Raw genomic sequence first — 17,444 nt, 5'->3', positions numbered from 1 at the left:
ATTTTAACATTTTCCTCTTTGTTTTCAAATCTCTCCATGACCTCACCCTTCCCTATCTCTGTAACTTTCTGCAGCCCCAGAACCCTCCGAGATATCGGCGCTCCTCTAATTCTGACCTCTTGAGCATCCTCCATGCTTTCATTTGCCTAGGCCCTAAGCTCTGGAATTGCCTTCCTAAACCTCTCTATCTCTCTTTCCTCCTTTAAGATACTCCTTAAAACCTACCTCTCTGACCAAGCTTTTAGTCATCTGACCTAATATTTACTTATGTGACTCAGTGTCAAAGTTTGCTTTATAGTGCTCCTGTGAAGCACCTTGGGATGTTTTATTACATTAAAGGCATATCATAAATACAAAGCGCCATTCAATACTTCCAGAACATTCTGCCCTTTCTTGGGCTCCACCTAACCCAGTCCAAGGTCCATTTTTGTTCCATTCAACATCATGACCACAAAATTAATAAGTACATAACATGAATTTTATAAACCATCAATAAGCAGATAACATCATCTCCTGCTGAAACCCTCACTGATGCCTTTGTTACCTCTCGGCTTGAATGCTTTGATATGCTCTTGGTTGGCATCCAACCTGTCACCTACATAAACTTGTACTCATCCAAAACTCTGCTGCCGCATCTTAACTCGCACTAACTCCCTTTCACCCCATCCTTGCTGACGCCCATTCCGGCAGTGCCTCAATTCTAAAATCCTCTTCCATGTTTTCAAATCCCTCCATGGCATTATTCCTCACTATTTCTGTAAATTCCTCCAGCCCTTCAAGCCTTCAAGATCTCTGTGTTCCTCCAGTTCTGGCCTCTGAAACATCTCCGATTTTAATCACTCCACCACCGGCGGCCGTGCCTTCAGTCTCTGGGCCCTACGCTCTGGAATTCCCTCCCTAAACCTCCCCGCTTCTCTACCTACCTTTCTTCCTTAAAATCTACCTCTTTGACCCAGCTTTTGGTCATCTGCCCTGATATCTCCTTCAGTGGCTCGGTGCCAAATGTTTTAGTGGGAAATCATGTTCGACGAACCTGTTGGAGACTAACAATCAATAAAGGGGAGTCGGTGAACGTGGTATACTTGGATTTTCAGAAGGCTTTTGATAAAGCCCCCCACGTAGTTCGCAAAATTAAAGCACATGGGATAGGAAGTAATATACTGGCATGGATTAAGGATTGGTTAACAGGCAGAAAACAGAGAGTAGAAATAAAGGGATCATTCTCACATTGGCAGGCTGTGGCTAGTGGGGTACCGCAAGGATCACTACTTGGGCCCCAGCTGTTCACAATATATATCAATGGAGACCAAATGTAATATTTCCAAGTTCGCGGATGACACAAAACTAGGTGGGAATGTGTGTTGTGAGGAAGATGCAAAGCGGCTTCAAAGCGATTTGGACAGACTTAATGAGTGGGCAAGAATGTGGTAGTTGGAATATAATGTGGAAAAATGTGGGGTTATCCACTTTGGCAGGAGGAATAGATGTGTAGAGTATTTCTTAAATGGTAAGAGATGAGAAAGTAAAGACTTAAAAAGAGACCTGGGAGTCCTTGTCAATAAGTCACTGAAAGCTAACATACAGATGCAGCAAGCAATTAAGAAGGCTAATGGTATGTTAGCCTTTATCGGAAGGAGTAGTGAAGTCTTGCTTCAATTGTATAAAATCTTGCTTAGATCGCACCTGGAGTACTGTGTGCAGTTTTGCTCCCCTTACTTTAGGAAGGATATTATTGCCATAGAGGGAGTGCAACGAAGTTTCACCAGACTTGTTCCTGGGCTGGCGGATCCTATGAAGAGAGATTGGGGAAACTAGGCCTGTATTCTCTAGAGTTTCGAAGAATGAGAGGTGATCTCATTGAAACCTACAAAATACTAAAAGGGATAGACAGGGTAGATGCAGGTAAAAAAAAACAAGAAATGCTGGAAATACTCAGCAGGCCTGGCAGCATCTGTAGAGAGGGAAGCAGTGTTAACGTTTCAGGTCAGTGACCCTTCTTCGGAAGTTCTGAAGAAGTGTTGAAGAAGGGCTTGAAGTGGAAGTTCAGCACTGGGCATGACTCTAGTATGCACTGGCGCACCAAGATGTAATCTATCAGATGCCAGTGTTTAGAGCGGGAATGCATCCAAGTGGTCTTGAAGCGACCTTTTTGTTGAAAGAAGGTGTTGGTTATGGACAGCTGCTTTTCTGCACAGAGTTCCAAGAGTAAATGTCCGTTTTCATTACAGTTTCCAGCTCCATGGTTTCTGAGCACTCCTTTCCATGCCAGGCTGTCACAGCCCACTCTGGCGCTGAAATCACCAAGGACGCCAATTCTGTCCTTGGCAGGGGCATTCTGGATGAGTTCATGGCGATCAGTGTAGAACTTATCCTTGTCAGGCTGCGTTAGCCTTCAGGGTTAGAGCATAAACGCTGATGAGGGTTGCCTGCTGCTGGACTTGGAGGGAGAGGCACAGGGACATGAAGCATTCGGAGTGGCCAATCGGCAGACTTTAGTCTTCTTCACCATGAAGCCGACACCGAAGAGGTATTGTTCACCTTGAGGTCCACCTGACCAATAGAGGGTGTAGCTGGTGTTGTGTTCTGTCAGGCTGCCTTCCTCTGAGAAGCGGACCTCACAGGGCCGCTATATCAATGTCTAGTCTGTGCCACCAGGGCTGAGTGTCATTGGAGGTGGCTGTTGTCACCAGAGTCAAGCATTGTTTTCCCATTCCAGCAGGCGGTTTCAGCATTTTTCTTTCCCTCCCTTTTGAAGCGAGGTTAGGAGTTCGAGTTTCCTTTTCTATCGTAGTTTGACCACATTAAGAGCTCTAATTGTTAGGTTATGCCCTCTTGATCGTCACTCCCTCCACCAGAGGATATAGTTTTTCTCTCTCTATCTATATTATCATATCTTTTAATCTACTTAAACACCTCAATTAGATTACCCCTTCATCTGCTATAATCAAGGGAGATAAAACCTAGTCAATGCAACCACATAATTTAACCCTTTTGGCCCCGGCATCATTCTGGTGAATTTGTGAAACAAGGGGGGTCCCACAGTGGCCATTTGATGGATTTTGTGCAAGTATCTGAAAGACTGAGAGATATTGGAATATATTTCAACAGGCTGGGCTCAGCTCTGTTTGAGGTTATTGCTCAAAGTTACACCTGGGCACCCAAAGGTAAGTCATATTGTATTTATATAAAATGTAAGAATGCGTTTATCACCAGAAATATTTGATGATGTTCTCCGATACACTGGTGGTTAAGGTTACTGGCTGGTATGATAGTGAACCATATTCAGTGATAAGGGAATATTGTGGTCAATACCATTCAGTGATGGGGGAGTGCTGTGGTCAGTTGGGGGTCAGTGATAGGGAGTATTGTGGTCAATACCATTCAGTGACAGGGGAGTGCTGTGGTCAGTTGGGGGTCAGTGATAGGGAGTATTGTGGTCAATACCATTCAGTGATGGGGGAGTGCTGTGGTCAGTTGGGGGTCAGTGACAGGGAGTATTGTGGTCAATACCATTCAGTGACGGGGGAGTGCTGTGGTCAGTTGGGGGTCAGTGATAGGGAGTATTGTGGTCAATACCATTCAGTGACGGGGGAGTGCTGTGGTCAGTTGGGGGTCAGTGACAGGGAGTATTGTGGTCAATACCATTCAGTGACAGGGGAGTGCTGTGGTCAGTTGGGGGTCAGTGATAGGGAGTATTGTGGTCACTATTATACAAATTACCAGAGAGCTAAGTTCCTTGTCAACAAAAACAGCATAAATTCTGTTGGTCTATTTTTCCGCATTTTAAACCAGTTTAATGATTAATTGCGGATGATGACATTGAAAGGCAGGAGTTACTTAACCTAATCGCCAATGGGTGAACGGAACTAACACAGATAAGTGAAGCAACCTAATCTTTAAAGGACTGTTGGCTAATGATTATCGTTAGTGCCCATCAAACAAAGTCACATTCCTGCACTCAGTGCCTGATATCATTCACCTTCACTGATTAAAACAAAATATTCAACAATCATCAGCAGTAGAGAGAAAGAATTGAAAAAAGTTACTAACTTTAATCAGAGGCACTGGAGAAGGTGCAAGAAAGATTTACAAGGGATGATATCAGAACGGAGAGATTCTATCAGGTAAGGGTGAACAGGATAGGGCTCTTTTCTTTGGAAAAGGGAAGGCTGAGGGGTGACCGAGTAGAGGTCTTTAAAATTATGAAGGGGTTTGATCAGTTAAACATACAGATATGTTTCCACTTTTGAGAAACTAGGGTTCATAAATATAAGATCCTCACCAATAAATCAAATAGAGAATTCAGGAGAAATTTCTGTGGCCAAAGAGAAGTGAGAATGTGGAACTTGCTTCGACATGGAGTGGTTGAACAAAGATGCATATAAGAGGAAGCTAGATAAGCACATGAGGGAGAAAGGAGTAGAGGATATGCTGATAGGGTTAGATGAAGTAGGGTGGGAGGAGGCTCATCTGGAGCATAAACACCAGCATAGACCAGTTGAACTGAATGACCTGCTTCTGTGCTGAATATTCTTTGTAACTCAACGCAATTTGTTATAACTCGGACTTTTGAGAAGGGTTCTAATGATAGGTTTCTGTCAGTTTAAGTAACAGCATCTAGCTCAGCACTTCATCCAGCCTTTATGTTGGCTCATCTGGGTTCTACTCACACATGTTGATACTGTCCTGAAACACGGGTAGGAGTTTCCTCCTGTGTCCCAGCCCTGGAATAATCCAGTTCAGTCCCATTGGTGCTGGCTCCCATCAGTCCACGATCTCTCATTCCATCCATCCATTAACTCAACACCCACCAGTGGTAGAAACTCAACACCAATTTGATACTTGTACAGGGCACCTCACACTGATGGGTGTTTTAGTATAAAGGGGAAAAGACACGAGTGCAAAACAAATTTTAGGGGTGGGGTGTGTAGTATAAGGGTCTGAAAGACTTAATGTTGAGAGAGTGTAAAGAATACCTCCTACCATGATGATGTAAGAGATCACATGTGAGAGAGACTTAAAGATAGATGCAGCTTGGCTTTAGAGAAGTCACACAGACTAGTATGCATTTGTACATAGTTATAATGTAAGAAAGGTTATTATTCTAATTACTCGAGACTAATTACTCTCTAAGCTAGACTAACTAAGCATATTAAAGTGGCAGCGTACCAAACAGACATACAACAGGGTAAGGCAAAGCTGGGCAGAGAGGTAGCGAGCCTACTGGCCTTGAGAGAGAATTCAGAGAGCAGAGGTGTTGCGGTGGAAAGATTGTCCGCTGTTGGAGGAGAGAGAGTGGGAAATAGCAGCAATCGAGAGCGATTGATCCAGAAGCAGTTTCCACATCAAAGGTTGGAAAATAGCCATTGGACCTCAGTACATGGTGCAGCCAAAGCGATTGAAAGGGGCAAGAGGAGACAACTTATGAGAGAGAGAGAGTTAAGGTGGCTGACTTGCACGGGCCCTTCTGGATATCAGCAGGTGGGAACGCAGGACCTCATCCTCATCCTCCTCATCGATGATTTTGCACTGTCTTAGATAGGCTGTCAGCTTGCTGGGGTTGATAGATCTTGTCAGGATGTGGCGCTTGCTTTCTATTTTCTCCCACAGCTGCTCCTGCTCTGCATCTTCCTCCTCCAGGGTCAGACCATTATCATTGTCCATTGCCTCCTTTGTAACTGGAAAAGAACAGTTTCAGTTATGGATATTACTGAAGTACAAGCCTACCACCAGCTCCTACTTCAGCAACACTTGCATTTATATAGCACTTTCAACATAGCAGAGCCTCCCAACAAGCTTTAGAGGAGCGTTAGAAAACAAAGCAGGGGAATGGGAACCTAAAATGTAGTGCCAGTGTACAGGATGTCGAGAGTAGTGAGGTCAGGGATAAGGTTACAAGGACGCAAGAGGGCACTGGCAAGCAAGAACCTGGTTTAAAGTATGTCTACTTCAACGCCAGGAGCATCCGGAATAAGGTGGGTGAGCTTGCAGCATGGGTTGGTACCTGGGATCTCGATGTAGTGGCCATTTCGGAGACATGGGTAGAGCAGGGGCAGGAATGGATGTTGCAGGTTCCGGGATTTAGATGTTTCAGTAAGAACAGAGAAGATGGTAAAAGAGGGGGGGGGGGGGGGTGGCATTGTTAATCAAGGAGAGTATTACAGCGACAGAAAGGACTTTTGAGGACTCGTCTACTGAGGTAGTAGGGGCCGAGGTCAGAAACAGGAGAGGTGAGTTCACCCTGTTGGGAGTCTTTTATAGACCTCCAAATAGTTCCAGAGATGTAGAGGAAAGGATAGCGAAGATGATTCTCGACAGGGGCGAGAGTAACAGGGTAGTTGTTATGGGGGACTTTAACTTTCCAAATATCGACTGGAAATACTATAGTTCGAGTACTTTAGATGGGTCAGTTTTTGTCCAGTGTGTGCAGGAGGGTTTTCTGACACAGTATGTAGACAGGCCAACCAGGGGCGATGCCACATTGGATTTGGTACTGGGTAATGAACCCGGCCAGGTGTTAGATTTAGATGTAGGTGAGCACTTTGGTGATAGTGATCACAATTCGGTTAGGTTTACCTTAGCGATGGGTAGGGACAGGTATATACCGCAGGGCAAGAATTATAGCTGGGGGAAAGGAAATTATGATGCGATTAGGCAAGATTTAGGATGCGTAGGATGGGGAAGGAAACTGCAGGGGATGGGAACAATCGAAATGTGGAGCTAATTCAAGGAGCAGCTACTGCGTGTCCTTGATAAGTATGTACCTGTGAGGCAGGGAGGAAGTTGTCGAGCGAGGGAGCCATGGTTTACTAAAGAAGTTGAAGCGCTTGTCAAGAGGAAGAAGAAGGCTTATGTTAGGATGAGACGTGAAGGCTCAGTTAGGGCGCTTGAGAGTTACAAGCTAGCCAGGAAGGATCTAAAGGGAGAGCTAAGAAGAGCAAGGAGAGGACACGAGAAGTCATTGGCGGATAGGATCAGGGAAAACCCTAAGGCTTTCTATAGGTATATCAGGAATAAAAGAATGACTAGAGTTAGATTAGGGCCAATCAAGGATAGTAGTGGGAAGTTGTGTGTGGAATCAGAGGAGGTAGGGGAAGTGTTAAATTTCACGTCAGTATTTACAGTAGAGAAAGAAAATGTTGTCGAGGAGAATACTGAGATTCAGGCTATTAGGCTAGATGGGATTGAGGTTCACAAGGAGGAAGTGTCAGCAATTTTGGAAAGTGTGAAAATAGATAAGTCCCCTGGGCCAGATGGGATTCATCCTAGGATTCTCTGGGAAGCCAGGGAGGAGATTGCAGAGCCTTTGTCCTTGATCTTTATATCGTCATTGTCGACAGGAATAGTGTCGGAAGACTGGAGGATAGCAAATGTTGTCCCCTTGTTCAAGAAGGGGAGTAGAGGCAGCCCTGGTAATTATAGACCTGTGAGCCTTACTTCGGTTGTGGGTAAAATGTTGGAAAAGGTTATAAGAGACAGGATTTATAATCATCTTGAAAAGAATAAGTTCATTAGCGATAGTCAGCACGGTTTTGTGACGGGTAGGTCGTGCCTCACAAACCTTATTGAGTTTTTCGAGAAGGTGACCAAACAGGTGGATGAGGGTAAAGCAGTGGATGTGTATATGGATTTCAGTAAGGCGTTTGATAAGGTTCCCCATGGTAGGCTATTGCAGAAAATACGGAAGTATGGGGTTGAAGGTGATTTAGAGCTTTGGATCAGAAATTGGCTAGCTGAAAGAAGACAGAGGGTGGTGGTTGATGGCAAATGTTCATCCTGGAGTTTAGTTACTAGTGGTGTACCGCAAGGATCTGTTTTGGGGCCACTGCTGTTTGTCATTTTTATAAATGACCTGGAAGAGGGTGTAGAAGGGTGGGTTAGTAAATTTGCGGATGACACTAAGGTCGGTGAAGTTGTGGATAGTGCCGAAGGATGTTGTAGGGTACAGAGGGACATAGATAGGCTGCAGAGCTGGGCTGAGAGATGGCAAATGGAGTTTAATGCGGAAAAGTGCAAGGTGATTCACTTTGGAAGGAGTAACAGGAATGCAGAGTACTGGGCTAATGGGAAGATTCTTGGTAGTGTAGATGAACAGAGAGATCTTGGTGTCCAGGTGCATAAATCCCTGAAGGTTGCTACCCAGGTTAATAGGGCTGTTAAGAAGGCATATGGTGTGTTAGCTTTTATTAGTAGGGGGATCAAGTTTCGGAGCCACGAGGTCATGCTGCAGCTGTACAAAACTCAGGTGAGACCGCACCTGGAGTATTGCGTGCAGTTCTGGTCACCGCATTATAGGAAGGATGTGGAAGCTATGGAAAGGGTGCAGAGGAGATTTACTAGGATGTTGCCTGGTATGGAGGGATGGTCTTACGAGGAAAGGCTGAGGGACTTGAGGTTGTTTTCGTTGGAGAGAAGGAGGAGGAGAGGTGACTTAATAGAGACATATAAGATAATCAGAGGGTTAGATAGGGTGGATAGTGAGAGTCTTTTTCCTCGGATGGTGATGGCAAACACGAGGGGACATAGCTTTAAGTTGAGGGGTGATAGATATAGGACAGATGTCAGAGGTAGTTTCTTTACTCAGAGTAGTAGGGGCATGGAACGCCCTGCCTGCAACAGTAGTAGACTCGCCAACTCTAAGGGCATTTAAGTGGTCATTGGATAGACATATGGATGAAAATGGAATAGTGTAGGTCAGATGGTTTCACAGGTCGGCGCAACATCGAGGGCCGAAGGGCCTGTACTGCGCTGTAATGTTCTCATTCTAATTCTAAAAAAAAAAATTTGACAATAGCTGCGTAAGGAAGTAATGGAACATGGTGACCAAAAGCCTGGTCACAGAGGTAGGTTTTAGGGACTGTCATAAAGGTGGAGAGAGAGATAGAGAGGCAGAGAGGTTCAGGGAGGGAATTCCAGAGCCTAGGGCCTTGGCAGCTGAAGGCACGGCCGCCAGTGGTGAGCAGTGAAAATTGGGGAAGTGCAAGAGGCCGGAATTAGAGGAGGACAGAGATCTCAGAGGTTTGTCGGGCTGGAGGAGGTTACAGAGAGTTTGCAGTGACTAGCTAAGCCAAAGTTTCCAGGAAGGTCCCAAATTTGACCCAGGGGGTGTGTTGAGTCATCTGATTCTGCCTGGCCCAGTAGTAGGAGTGTTCCAATAGATCAGAAAAGGTGAGAATTCCACCTTCTAATTGTTACCCAATGATCGGCACTGTAAATTGGCTGCGTGGGCTTTTGGTGAGGATAAGGTTGATTCTATATGTGAAAGCTTGCTGGCACTCAGTTCACACATTAGTCCCGATACCTCATCTTAACTCAGCTGATTAACTAATTAGTCCCAACCAACATGGCAAATACCTCAAGTCACAGAGTGATAATATCAACCTGGGTTTTTCAAAATGTGCTCTTGGGCACTTCTGTTGCTAGGCATTATCCGTTACCCATCCCTAAAGGCCCTGAACACATTAGAGTGAAACCCATAGTTTGGGACTGGAGTCACATGGAGGCCAGACCAAGTATGGGGGCAGGTTCCCCTTCCTGAAGGGCATTTGTGAACTAGTTGGGTTTTTACAATGAAACAGCACCTATCGGGGCATGAATTAGCTGATTTGTAGCGTGCCTTGCGGGAAGTTGCATTTACAACCTCAAAAATTGCTCGTCCAGAATCATAATTTCTGAACAATTCAGCTTCACTGAGAGCTATTCAGTAATTCCAGTGGAATGAGTTTGTGTGCAGGTGTGTATGAATCTACATATGTGGCTAGATACGTGCATCCGCATGTGTTTGTGTATATCTGTGTCTGTATGTGAATCTGTGTGTCTGTTTGCATGTATGTGTGTGTGTGCATCTTTGTGTGGTGTCTGTGTGTGTTTATCTCTGGTTGGGATTTTATCTGGGCAATGGGGGTCTCAGCCACCAGCTAAAACGCCAAGCGCTTTCAAAGTCACTACAGGGAGAGCATAACAGTGTCCCCCACTGTGAGTTTCTGTATTTCTTTGTGTGTCTCTGTTTGTGTGTGTATGTGTAGCTGTGTGTATGTAGCTGTATGTGTGTGTATCTGTGCATGTGTATATCTGTGTGAATGTATATATCTGTGTGTGTGTGTATGTGTATCTGCGTATCTCTGTGTGTATGTGTGTATGAGTGTGTGTATCTGTGCTTGTGTATATCTGTGTGAATGTGAGTATCTGTGTGTATATTTGTGTGAATTTGTGTGTGTGCGTGTGCCTATGATGGAGGTGAGGCCAGGATGATTCTTGCCTGTGATAACTAGTCAATGCCCATTCTATAAAAAAAACAAATTACTTTTGCAGATGATAACAAAGAATAAACTTTAAAAAGCTGCTCCCTTGGGCAAGAAACCAAAATAAGGCAGGAGTGGCAGTGAAAACATTCCCAACAGTAGTAACTTGCACTGACATCGCACATTTAATCAACAAACATGCCCTAAGGTGCTTCACCTGTGTAAATCGAAAGGAAACGGAGAAAGAGATTAAGAAGGAGCGAAAGACAAGGCCAGAAACCTGGGTCACATTTCTAGATTTTGAGAAGGTTTTTAAAAGGAGGATGGAGAGGTGAAGTTTGGTAGGGAGGGAATTCCAATGAATAAGCTCAGGGTGGCTGGAGGCTCGATCATTCATGATAGGGAAGAGAGATGGGAAAGGTCAGAGTAAGATATGCAAAAGTTGTGGCAGATTAAAGCTGGAGCAAAGTCACGGGAGGATTGAAAGGTGAGGATTAGGGTTTTAAATGTAATATGTTTGGGGAGATGGAATGCCAGTGTAGGTCAGTGAGGATGAGGGTAGTGAGCAGTCAGGCCAGTACAGGACAGGACATGGCAGCTGTATTTTGGAAAAGTTGGGGCTTGTGCAATGTGGAAATGGGAAGACGGAAAAGAGGGCATTACAATAATGAAGTTTAGAGGAGACAAGAGCATGGATAAGGGTTTCTGCTGCAGAGAGCTGAGGAATGAGAGGAGGTGAACTATTGCACAGGTGGAAATAAGACAATCTTGGTGATGAATGTAGCAACACAGGAACAGGAGGAGGCCATTCAGCCCCTCGAGCCTGTTCCACCATTTAGTTAGATCATTACTGATCTGTATCTTAACTCTATGTACCTGCATTGGTTCCGTAAACCTTAATACCCTTCCCTAACAACAATCTCTCAATCTCAGTTTTGACAATTTCAAAGGACCTCTATGCTCAACAGATTTTTTTTTTGTGGGGGGGGGAGAGAGTTCCAGATTTCCATTCCCCTTTGTGTGAAGAAGTACTCCCTGACATCACCCTTAAACAGTCTAGCTCTAATTTTAAGGTTATGCCCCTTATTCTGGACTCCCCCCACTAGAGGAATATAGTGCCTCTCTATCTGCCCTATTAACTCCTTTAGTTATCTTAAACACCTCAATCAGATCACCCATTAATCGTCAATGCTCAAGGGAACATAAGCCTAGTCTGTGCATCTTGTCTTCATAATTTAACCCTGTTAGCCCCCGATATTATTCTGGTGAAACTGCACATCACCTCCTCCAATCTAACCTTTCTGAGGTGCGATGTCCACAATTGACAAAATATGACTGAGTTTGAAATTCAGCTCCAGACAATTGGAGGCTCCAAGGATTGGAATAGACCTGTTGAATCTGAGCAGTGGTCTGATAGGGGCTGAATTAATAGCTCCAGTTGAAAATGATGGCCTTGGTTCTTCCCAATGGCCTTGACTTCCTGTACGTGGTTAAGAGCACATCTACTTTACCTGTAACTAATTTGGTGAGGAACAGTCTCAGGCTTAAGACTTGTAATAAAAACAGAAAATGCTGGGAATACTCAACAGGTCAGGCAGCATCTATGGAGAGAGAAACCGAGTTAACGTTCCCAGATGAGTGACCTCTCGGGCAGAACTGAAGCATTGACTCTGTTTCGCTCTCCACGAAAACTGCTGAGTATTCCCAGCATTTTCAGTTTTTCTTTCAGACTCGCAGCATCCACGACGTTTTGCTTTTGCATTAAGATTTATAATTATTGCTCGCTGTAAAACCTGGTGTATAGATTGCATCTGTTTGTAAGTAACATCTACATCTTTTAGATCAAGTTGGCCCAGCAGCAAAGGATCTCCATAATAGGTCACACCATTGGTTTGTAAATCATAGAGTATTTGAGGTGAATAGCATAGATAGATTTAAGAGGAAGCTAGATAAACACACGAGGGAGAAAGGAATAGAAGGATGTATTTATGGGGTTAGATGAAGAAAGGTAGTTGGAGGCTTGTGTAGCACATAAACACCAGCATAGACCATATGACGGCCTGCCGTTGCCGCAGGGAGGGCCTCTAAGCCTACCTAGAGTGCCGGCCCAATCCGGTCTGCCGCCAGGAGGTCACCTCCGGGGCAGCTAAACTGTCTCCTGCCACCTACGGGGACTTGGAGGCCGACTAGAAAGTCCCTCAATAGGCATTTAATTACTTCAGTTGGCTCCCACCACTTGCAGGTGGGTAGCCCTGCTGCCCTCCCCATCCAGCCTCCAGGAACATGGCCCGGGGGGTGGGATGGAGCTGGGGAACCGGTACAGAGGCTGGCAGCACAAAATCCCATGCCCACAGCCTCTGTTTCCAGCCCTAGCGGGGCTAAAAACCCAGCCCTGTAATTCTATTTAAACCTGTGACTGATTCATTAACTACATGTATGCAATTTTTATGAAACACAGATTTATTGAACAACTTACTGCTATTCCTCATTCGCTGATGGGCCGGTGGTTAAATGTGTCCGGTACAATGATCCAAGTGTTTCGATACACAATGCCCAACCATTTTAACTCATTCCCAGCTCTACTCCATGTACATCTTTCATGAGGTTCAGTTAACAAGACGACATGTGGCAGAGCTGCCTTGACGTAGAGAAGGTGTTTCCGTTTGTGGGTGAGGCCAGAACTAGGGGCCATAAATATAAGAAAATCACCAATAAATTCAGTAAGAAATTCACGGGAAACTTTTTTACATGGAAAGGGGTGAGAATGAGGAACTTGTTACCACAGGGAGTGATTGAGGTCAAAGCATAGAATCTTTAAGGGGAAGCTGGATAAACACATGAGGAAGAAAGGAACAGAAGGATATGCCGATAGGGTGAGATGAAGTAGGGTGGGAAGAGGCTTGTGTGGAGCATAAACACCAGCATGGACCAGTTGGGCCGAATGGCCTGTTTCTGTGCTGTACAGTCTATGTAAAAAACGTAAAAGTTGAAAAATACTGGAACATAGCAGCGTACTATAGACTTCCTGATATCTATAATGACCTCAGGCATTTAGAATAATGCAGTCTATTGCTATGGCAATATCAGTTTGTACCAGTCAACAAGAACCAGTGGGCAGCTAGTCATTGTTTCCATAGAAACAAGTAGAAATGCTTTCAAACCACATTCCTCTGCCAATAAGGTCAATTTTACATTCCCTGAAAGCAACCCCAGCTGTTCTGTTGGCTCAAATATAATGTTGACCACTGCCCCTCAGACTCGCACATTTATGCATTGAACCTTAGCAGTGTCAAATTCAAAATATTTCCCGTGTTTTTTTTTTCAGTTTTCCTCCTTTCCTTCCCGAAGGCATTGCATCCGGCAGGCAGTGGGATCCCAGAGGAGGCAATTCATGAGCTTGAGGAAGGGGCGTTAGATGAAGCAATACTCACCGGAGAAGAGGAGCAGATCAAAGAGGCAAGAAGACGAAGGTGAATGTGTTTCGTGTCAAAGCAAGATATGGTCAAGGATTCTGACAGATGGCCTGAATCATCATTCAAAGAGGCAGGGATTAATCAAGGACAGTCAAATTTGTTATGGGAAGGTCATGTCTAACTAACTTTATTGAATTTTTTGAAGAAGTAACAGGAGGGTCGATGAGGGTAGTGGGTTTGATTTAGTCTACATGGATTCTAGCAAGGCTTTTGACAAGGTCCCAAATGGCAGACTCATTAGTAAATTAAAATCACATGGGATCCAAGGGAAAGTGCAAGCTGGATCCAAAATTGGCTCAGCAGCAGGAAGCAAAGATGTCTGTGTCTGGAGGCTGTTTCCGGTGGGTTCCATGGCGCTCCTTGCTGTTTGTGGTATCTATCAATAATGACTTAAATGTAGGTGGAATGATCATGAAGTTTGCAGATGATATGAAAATTGGCCGTGTGGTTGATAGTGAGGAAGAAAACCGTAGACTGCAGGAAGATATCAATGAACTGGTCAGGTGAGGAAAAAAGTGGTGAATGGAACTCAAGCCGGTGAAGTGTGAGGTAACGCATTTGAGGAGGGCAAGCAAAGCAAAGGAATAGGCAATAAATGGTCAGATTCTGGAAAGTGTAGAAGAACAGAGGGACCTTGGAGAGCATGTCCGCAGCAGGACAGGTAGATAAGGTAGTGAAGAAGTCATATGGGAAACCTTCCTTTATTGGCCGAGGCCTAGAATATGATAATAGGGAGGTTATGCTAGAACAGTACAACCACAAGTTAGGCTGTAGCTGAAGTACTGCGTACAGTTCTAGGATTAAAGAATTTTAGCTATGAGGAAAGATTAGATAGGCTGGGGTTGTTTTCTTTGGAACAGAGGAGGCTGAGGAGAGATTTAATTGATGCGTATAAAATTTTGAGAGATTAGGAATGATCTATTTCCCTTAGCAGATAGGCCAATAACCGAGGGGCAGAGATTTAAAATAATTGGTGGAAAGATTAGAAGAGGAGGTTTAGGAATACTTTTTTTCACCCGTAGGATGCTGGGGGTCTGGAACTCACTGCCTGAAAGGGTGGTAGAGGCAGAAACCTTCATTACATTAAAAAATACTTGGATATGCACAAAGTGCTGTGATCTACAGGGCTACGGGCTATGAGCTAGAAGGTGGGATTAGACTGGGCAGCTCTTTCTCAGCCAGCACAGACACGATGGGCTAAACGGCCTTCTTCTATGCTGTGTCTTTCTATGTTTCTAGACATTGTCTGTAAGTCAGGCTACAGAAGATGGCATCGCTCAGACAAGCTCAGGGAGGACAGGTGTCCTCTGTACACTGGAGTGCCATGGATTTACACATGGTGCCTGATGTGTATTAACACCTGCAGATGATAATTCATTCTGGTGGACACAATAGACCAGAAACTTAACTGAACCTGTCATATAAGTACTGTGGCTACAAGAGTGACTCACCTGACTCCCCAAAGTCTGTCCACAAGGCACAAGTCAGGAGTGTGACGGAATACTCTCCATTTGCCTGGATGGGTGCAGCTCCAACAACACTCAAGAAACTCCACACCATCCAGGACAAATCAGCCCACTTGATCGGTATCCCATCCACCACCTTCAACATTCACTCCCTACACCACCGACGCACTGTGGCAGCAGTGTGTACCATCTAAAAAATGCACTGCAGCAACTCACTAAGGCTCCTTCGACAGCCTCTTCTGTAGAATTATGTTGTTAAGGGTTAATGCCAAAGACAGTGAGAGAGACCCCTCCCACTGTATGAGCACTGATGTAACAGTCACATGAGATAGGCTTGAGAAGAAGAAAGTATAGCAGCACTAAGGATGCTAACTTAGGTAGAGTGTATTTAGTAACTGTAAATAAGAATAGTGTTGTTAGTTAACCTTTACTGGAGTCTAAGACTTTCTCTAGAATGCCCTACAATGCTATTAATACAAATCCAGCTAAATCCACTATGGTGGCAGTGATAAAACAATGGTAAAAAAGTGGTGAAAGCATCCAGGAGAATTTGAAAATCTCTTTACCTTTGGAAGAAACACCTGGTGGACAACGGAGAAATTTAAAGAGAAATACTGGCCCGGTACAGTAAGAAAGCTACTTACCTGCAGAAGAAGCTGTGAGGAGTTCAGCATCTGTGCTGAGTAGAGCACTGAAATACAGGCTGCACCATTGAATTGTGGTGGCCTACAAATAGAATCCAGCAATGGGGTGAGTCATGATACCGATGGTCTGGGATCATTTAAAAGCCCTTTGAAAAGCTTAAAGTAATTTTCTAAAGGCATTGTGCTCAAAAAAGTGAAAAATAAAATGGCAAAAACCCAATCCTTTACTCAGGCTGAATGCAAGGGCAAAGAGCTGGAAACCCCCAAAAAGTGCAGGACGTCCTGATAAGCATGGGAAACCCCCGAAAAAGTGGGGACACCTCCATTAAGGCAACCAAGCCTGAAAAAAAGCAAAGTGAATTTATTAAAGAAAGGAGAAAACCCTAAAAAAGCCTATAAAAACAGCAGGGAACTCCTGAAAGCAGCTGGGACATCTCCTTTAAGGTAGCCAAGCTTGAAAAAAAAACAAGTAGAATTTCTTAAAGAAGGGGAAGACCCTAAAAAGTATAGAGAAGAAAGCAATAGGGATCCAAAATTGGGAATGCCGGAGAGTTTCCAGAATCAAGAGGGACCCAATCAGATTCAAAACTGGTTATTAAGGAGAAAAAGGTTCCTAAGGTTTAGAATCACTTTGCAACTCCATACAAAATCTGAGGTGGAACAAGTGAACACCCTTCTATATTCAGTAGGGGCAATTGCAGACAATGTAATTGGCCGACAAGGATCAATGAGGCTATCGTTAAATTTGAAGAGGTACTCCAAATATTTTAATCTCCATACCAGTAACATCGTGGAAAGAGCCAAATTTAATAAGCGGGCATAGATGATTGGTGAATCCGTACAGTCCTATATTAATGATCTGTATAGATTGGCAGAAGGTTGCAAATGCAGCAAGTTAAAGGCAGAACTAATCAGACAGGATAGTCATTGGCATAACAGATGAATCCTTGCCAGATCTGTTGAAATTTCAAGACCTTACACTGGAAAAGGTCGTTCAAATTGTAAGACAGGCTGAAGTTCACAAACATATGTTTTACCCATTTTGCCATGAAGATGGGCTTTCAGCATCTTACGAACTCACTGAGGTATCCATAGTCCAATGGCGAGGCAGAATGAGATGTGAGAGCCATAAAATCTTTACTCGAAAAAAATGAAGACCTTCCTATCTCACACCTAGTTTATCATTCAACACCACTGCTGTGTGAATTATCACCAGAATTACTCAGGGGAAGGAAGTTAAGAACACAACTTCCCATATTGCCTCAACAATTCATGCCTGGATTGAAGACTCAAGACTACAAGAAAGTTTGAGAAAGAGAAAACTCCTAGAGAAGGAAACAAACCCGGAATTACAATAGGAGATTTCGAGCAAGGAGTTTACTCAAATTAAACAATGGTCAAAAAGTTTGGATATGTGACCTGGAACGGGAAAGTACAGTAATCCATAAACTGAGGACTATCAGCATTGGTATGGTATACGAACGAATGAAGGGAAGATGCAAAGGAATCGGAGGAATATCATTCCTATTCCGCAAAACCAACAGCCAATAATCTATCTGCAAGATTCAGATGAAGATGAACAAACACCAAACCAAATGGAATGCTACAACCCGTAGAACA

General features: G+C 44.2%; 1 protein-coding gene and 1 long non-coding RNA gene across 7 annotated transcripts in view; one reads left to right on the top strand and one right to left on the bottom strand.

The window, feature by feature from the left end:
- The window catches only part of LOC137353363 (caspase recruitment domain-containing protein 11-like), an 82,910-nt gene that overhangs the window by 54,888 nt on the left and 10,578 nt on the right, over positions 1-17,444 (bottom strand). For 4 of the 6 annotated variants that reach the window (XM_068019541.1, XM_068019545.1, XM_068019540.1 and 1 more), the window contains exon 2: positions 5,454-5,678. The exons of 1 other annotated variant lie outside the window; for it this stretch is intronic. In XM_068019541.1, coding sequence (XP_067875642.1) covers positions 5,454-5,678 — 225 coding nt within the window. Of the gene's footprint in view, positions 1-5,453; positions 5,679-12,717; positions 12,799-17,444 lie in introns of those variants that run through there. One more of the 6 variants, XM_068019542.1, reaches the window with a different exon arrangement.
- The window catches only part of LOC137353364 (uncharacterized), a 28,058-nt gene continuing 14,589 nt past the window's right edge, over positions 3,976-17,444 (top strand). Inside the window, exons 1-2 of the long non-coding RNA XR_010969844.1 lie at positions 3,976-4,124; positions 13,567-13,711. This is a non-coding gene — a long non-coding RNA (uncharacterized lncRNA). The remainder of the gene's footprint in view (positions 4,125-13,566; positions 13,712-17,444) is intronic.

The sequence above is a fragment of the Heterodontus francisci genome, chromosome 41, assembly GCF_036365525.1.
Source record: "Heterodontus francisci isolate sHetFra1 chromosome 41, sHetFra1.hap1, whole genome shotgun sequence".
In the NCBI taxonomy this organism is placed as follows: Eukaryota; Metazoa; Chordata; class Chondrichthyes; order Heterodontiformes; family Heterodontidae; genus Heterodontus; species Heterodontus francisci.
This window is presented reverse-complemented; position numbering and strand designations above follow the sequence as displayed.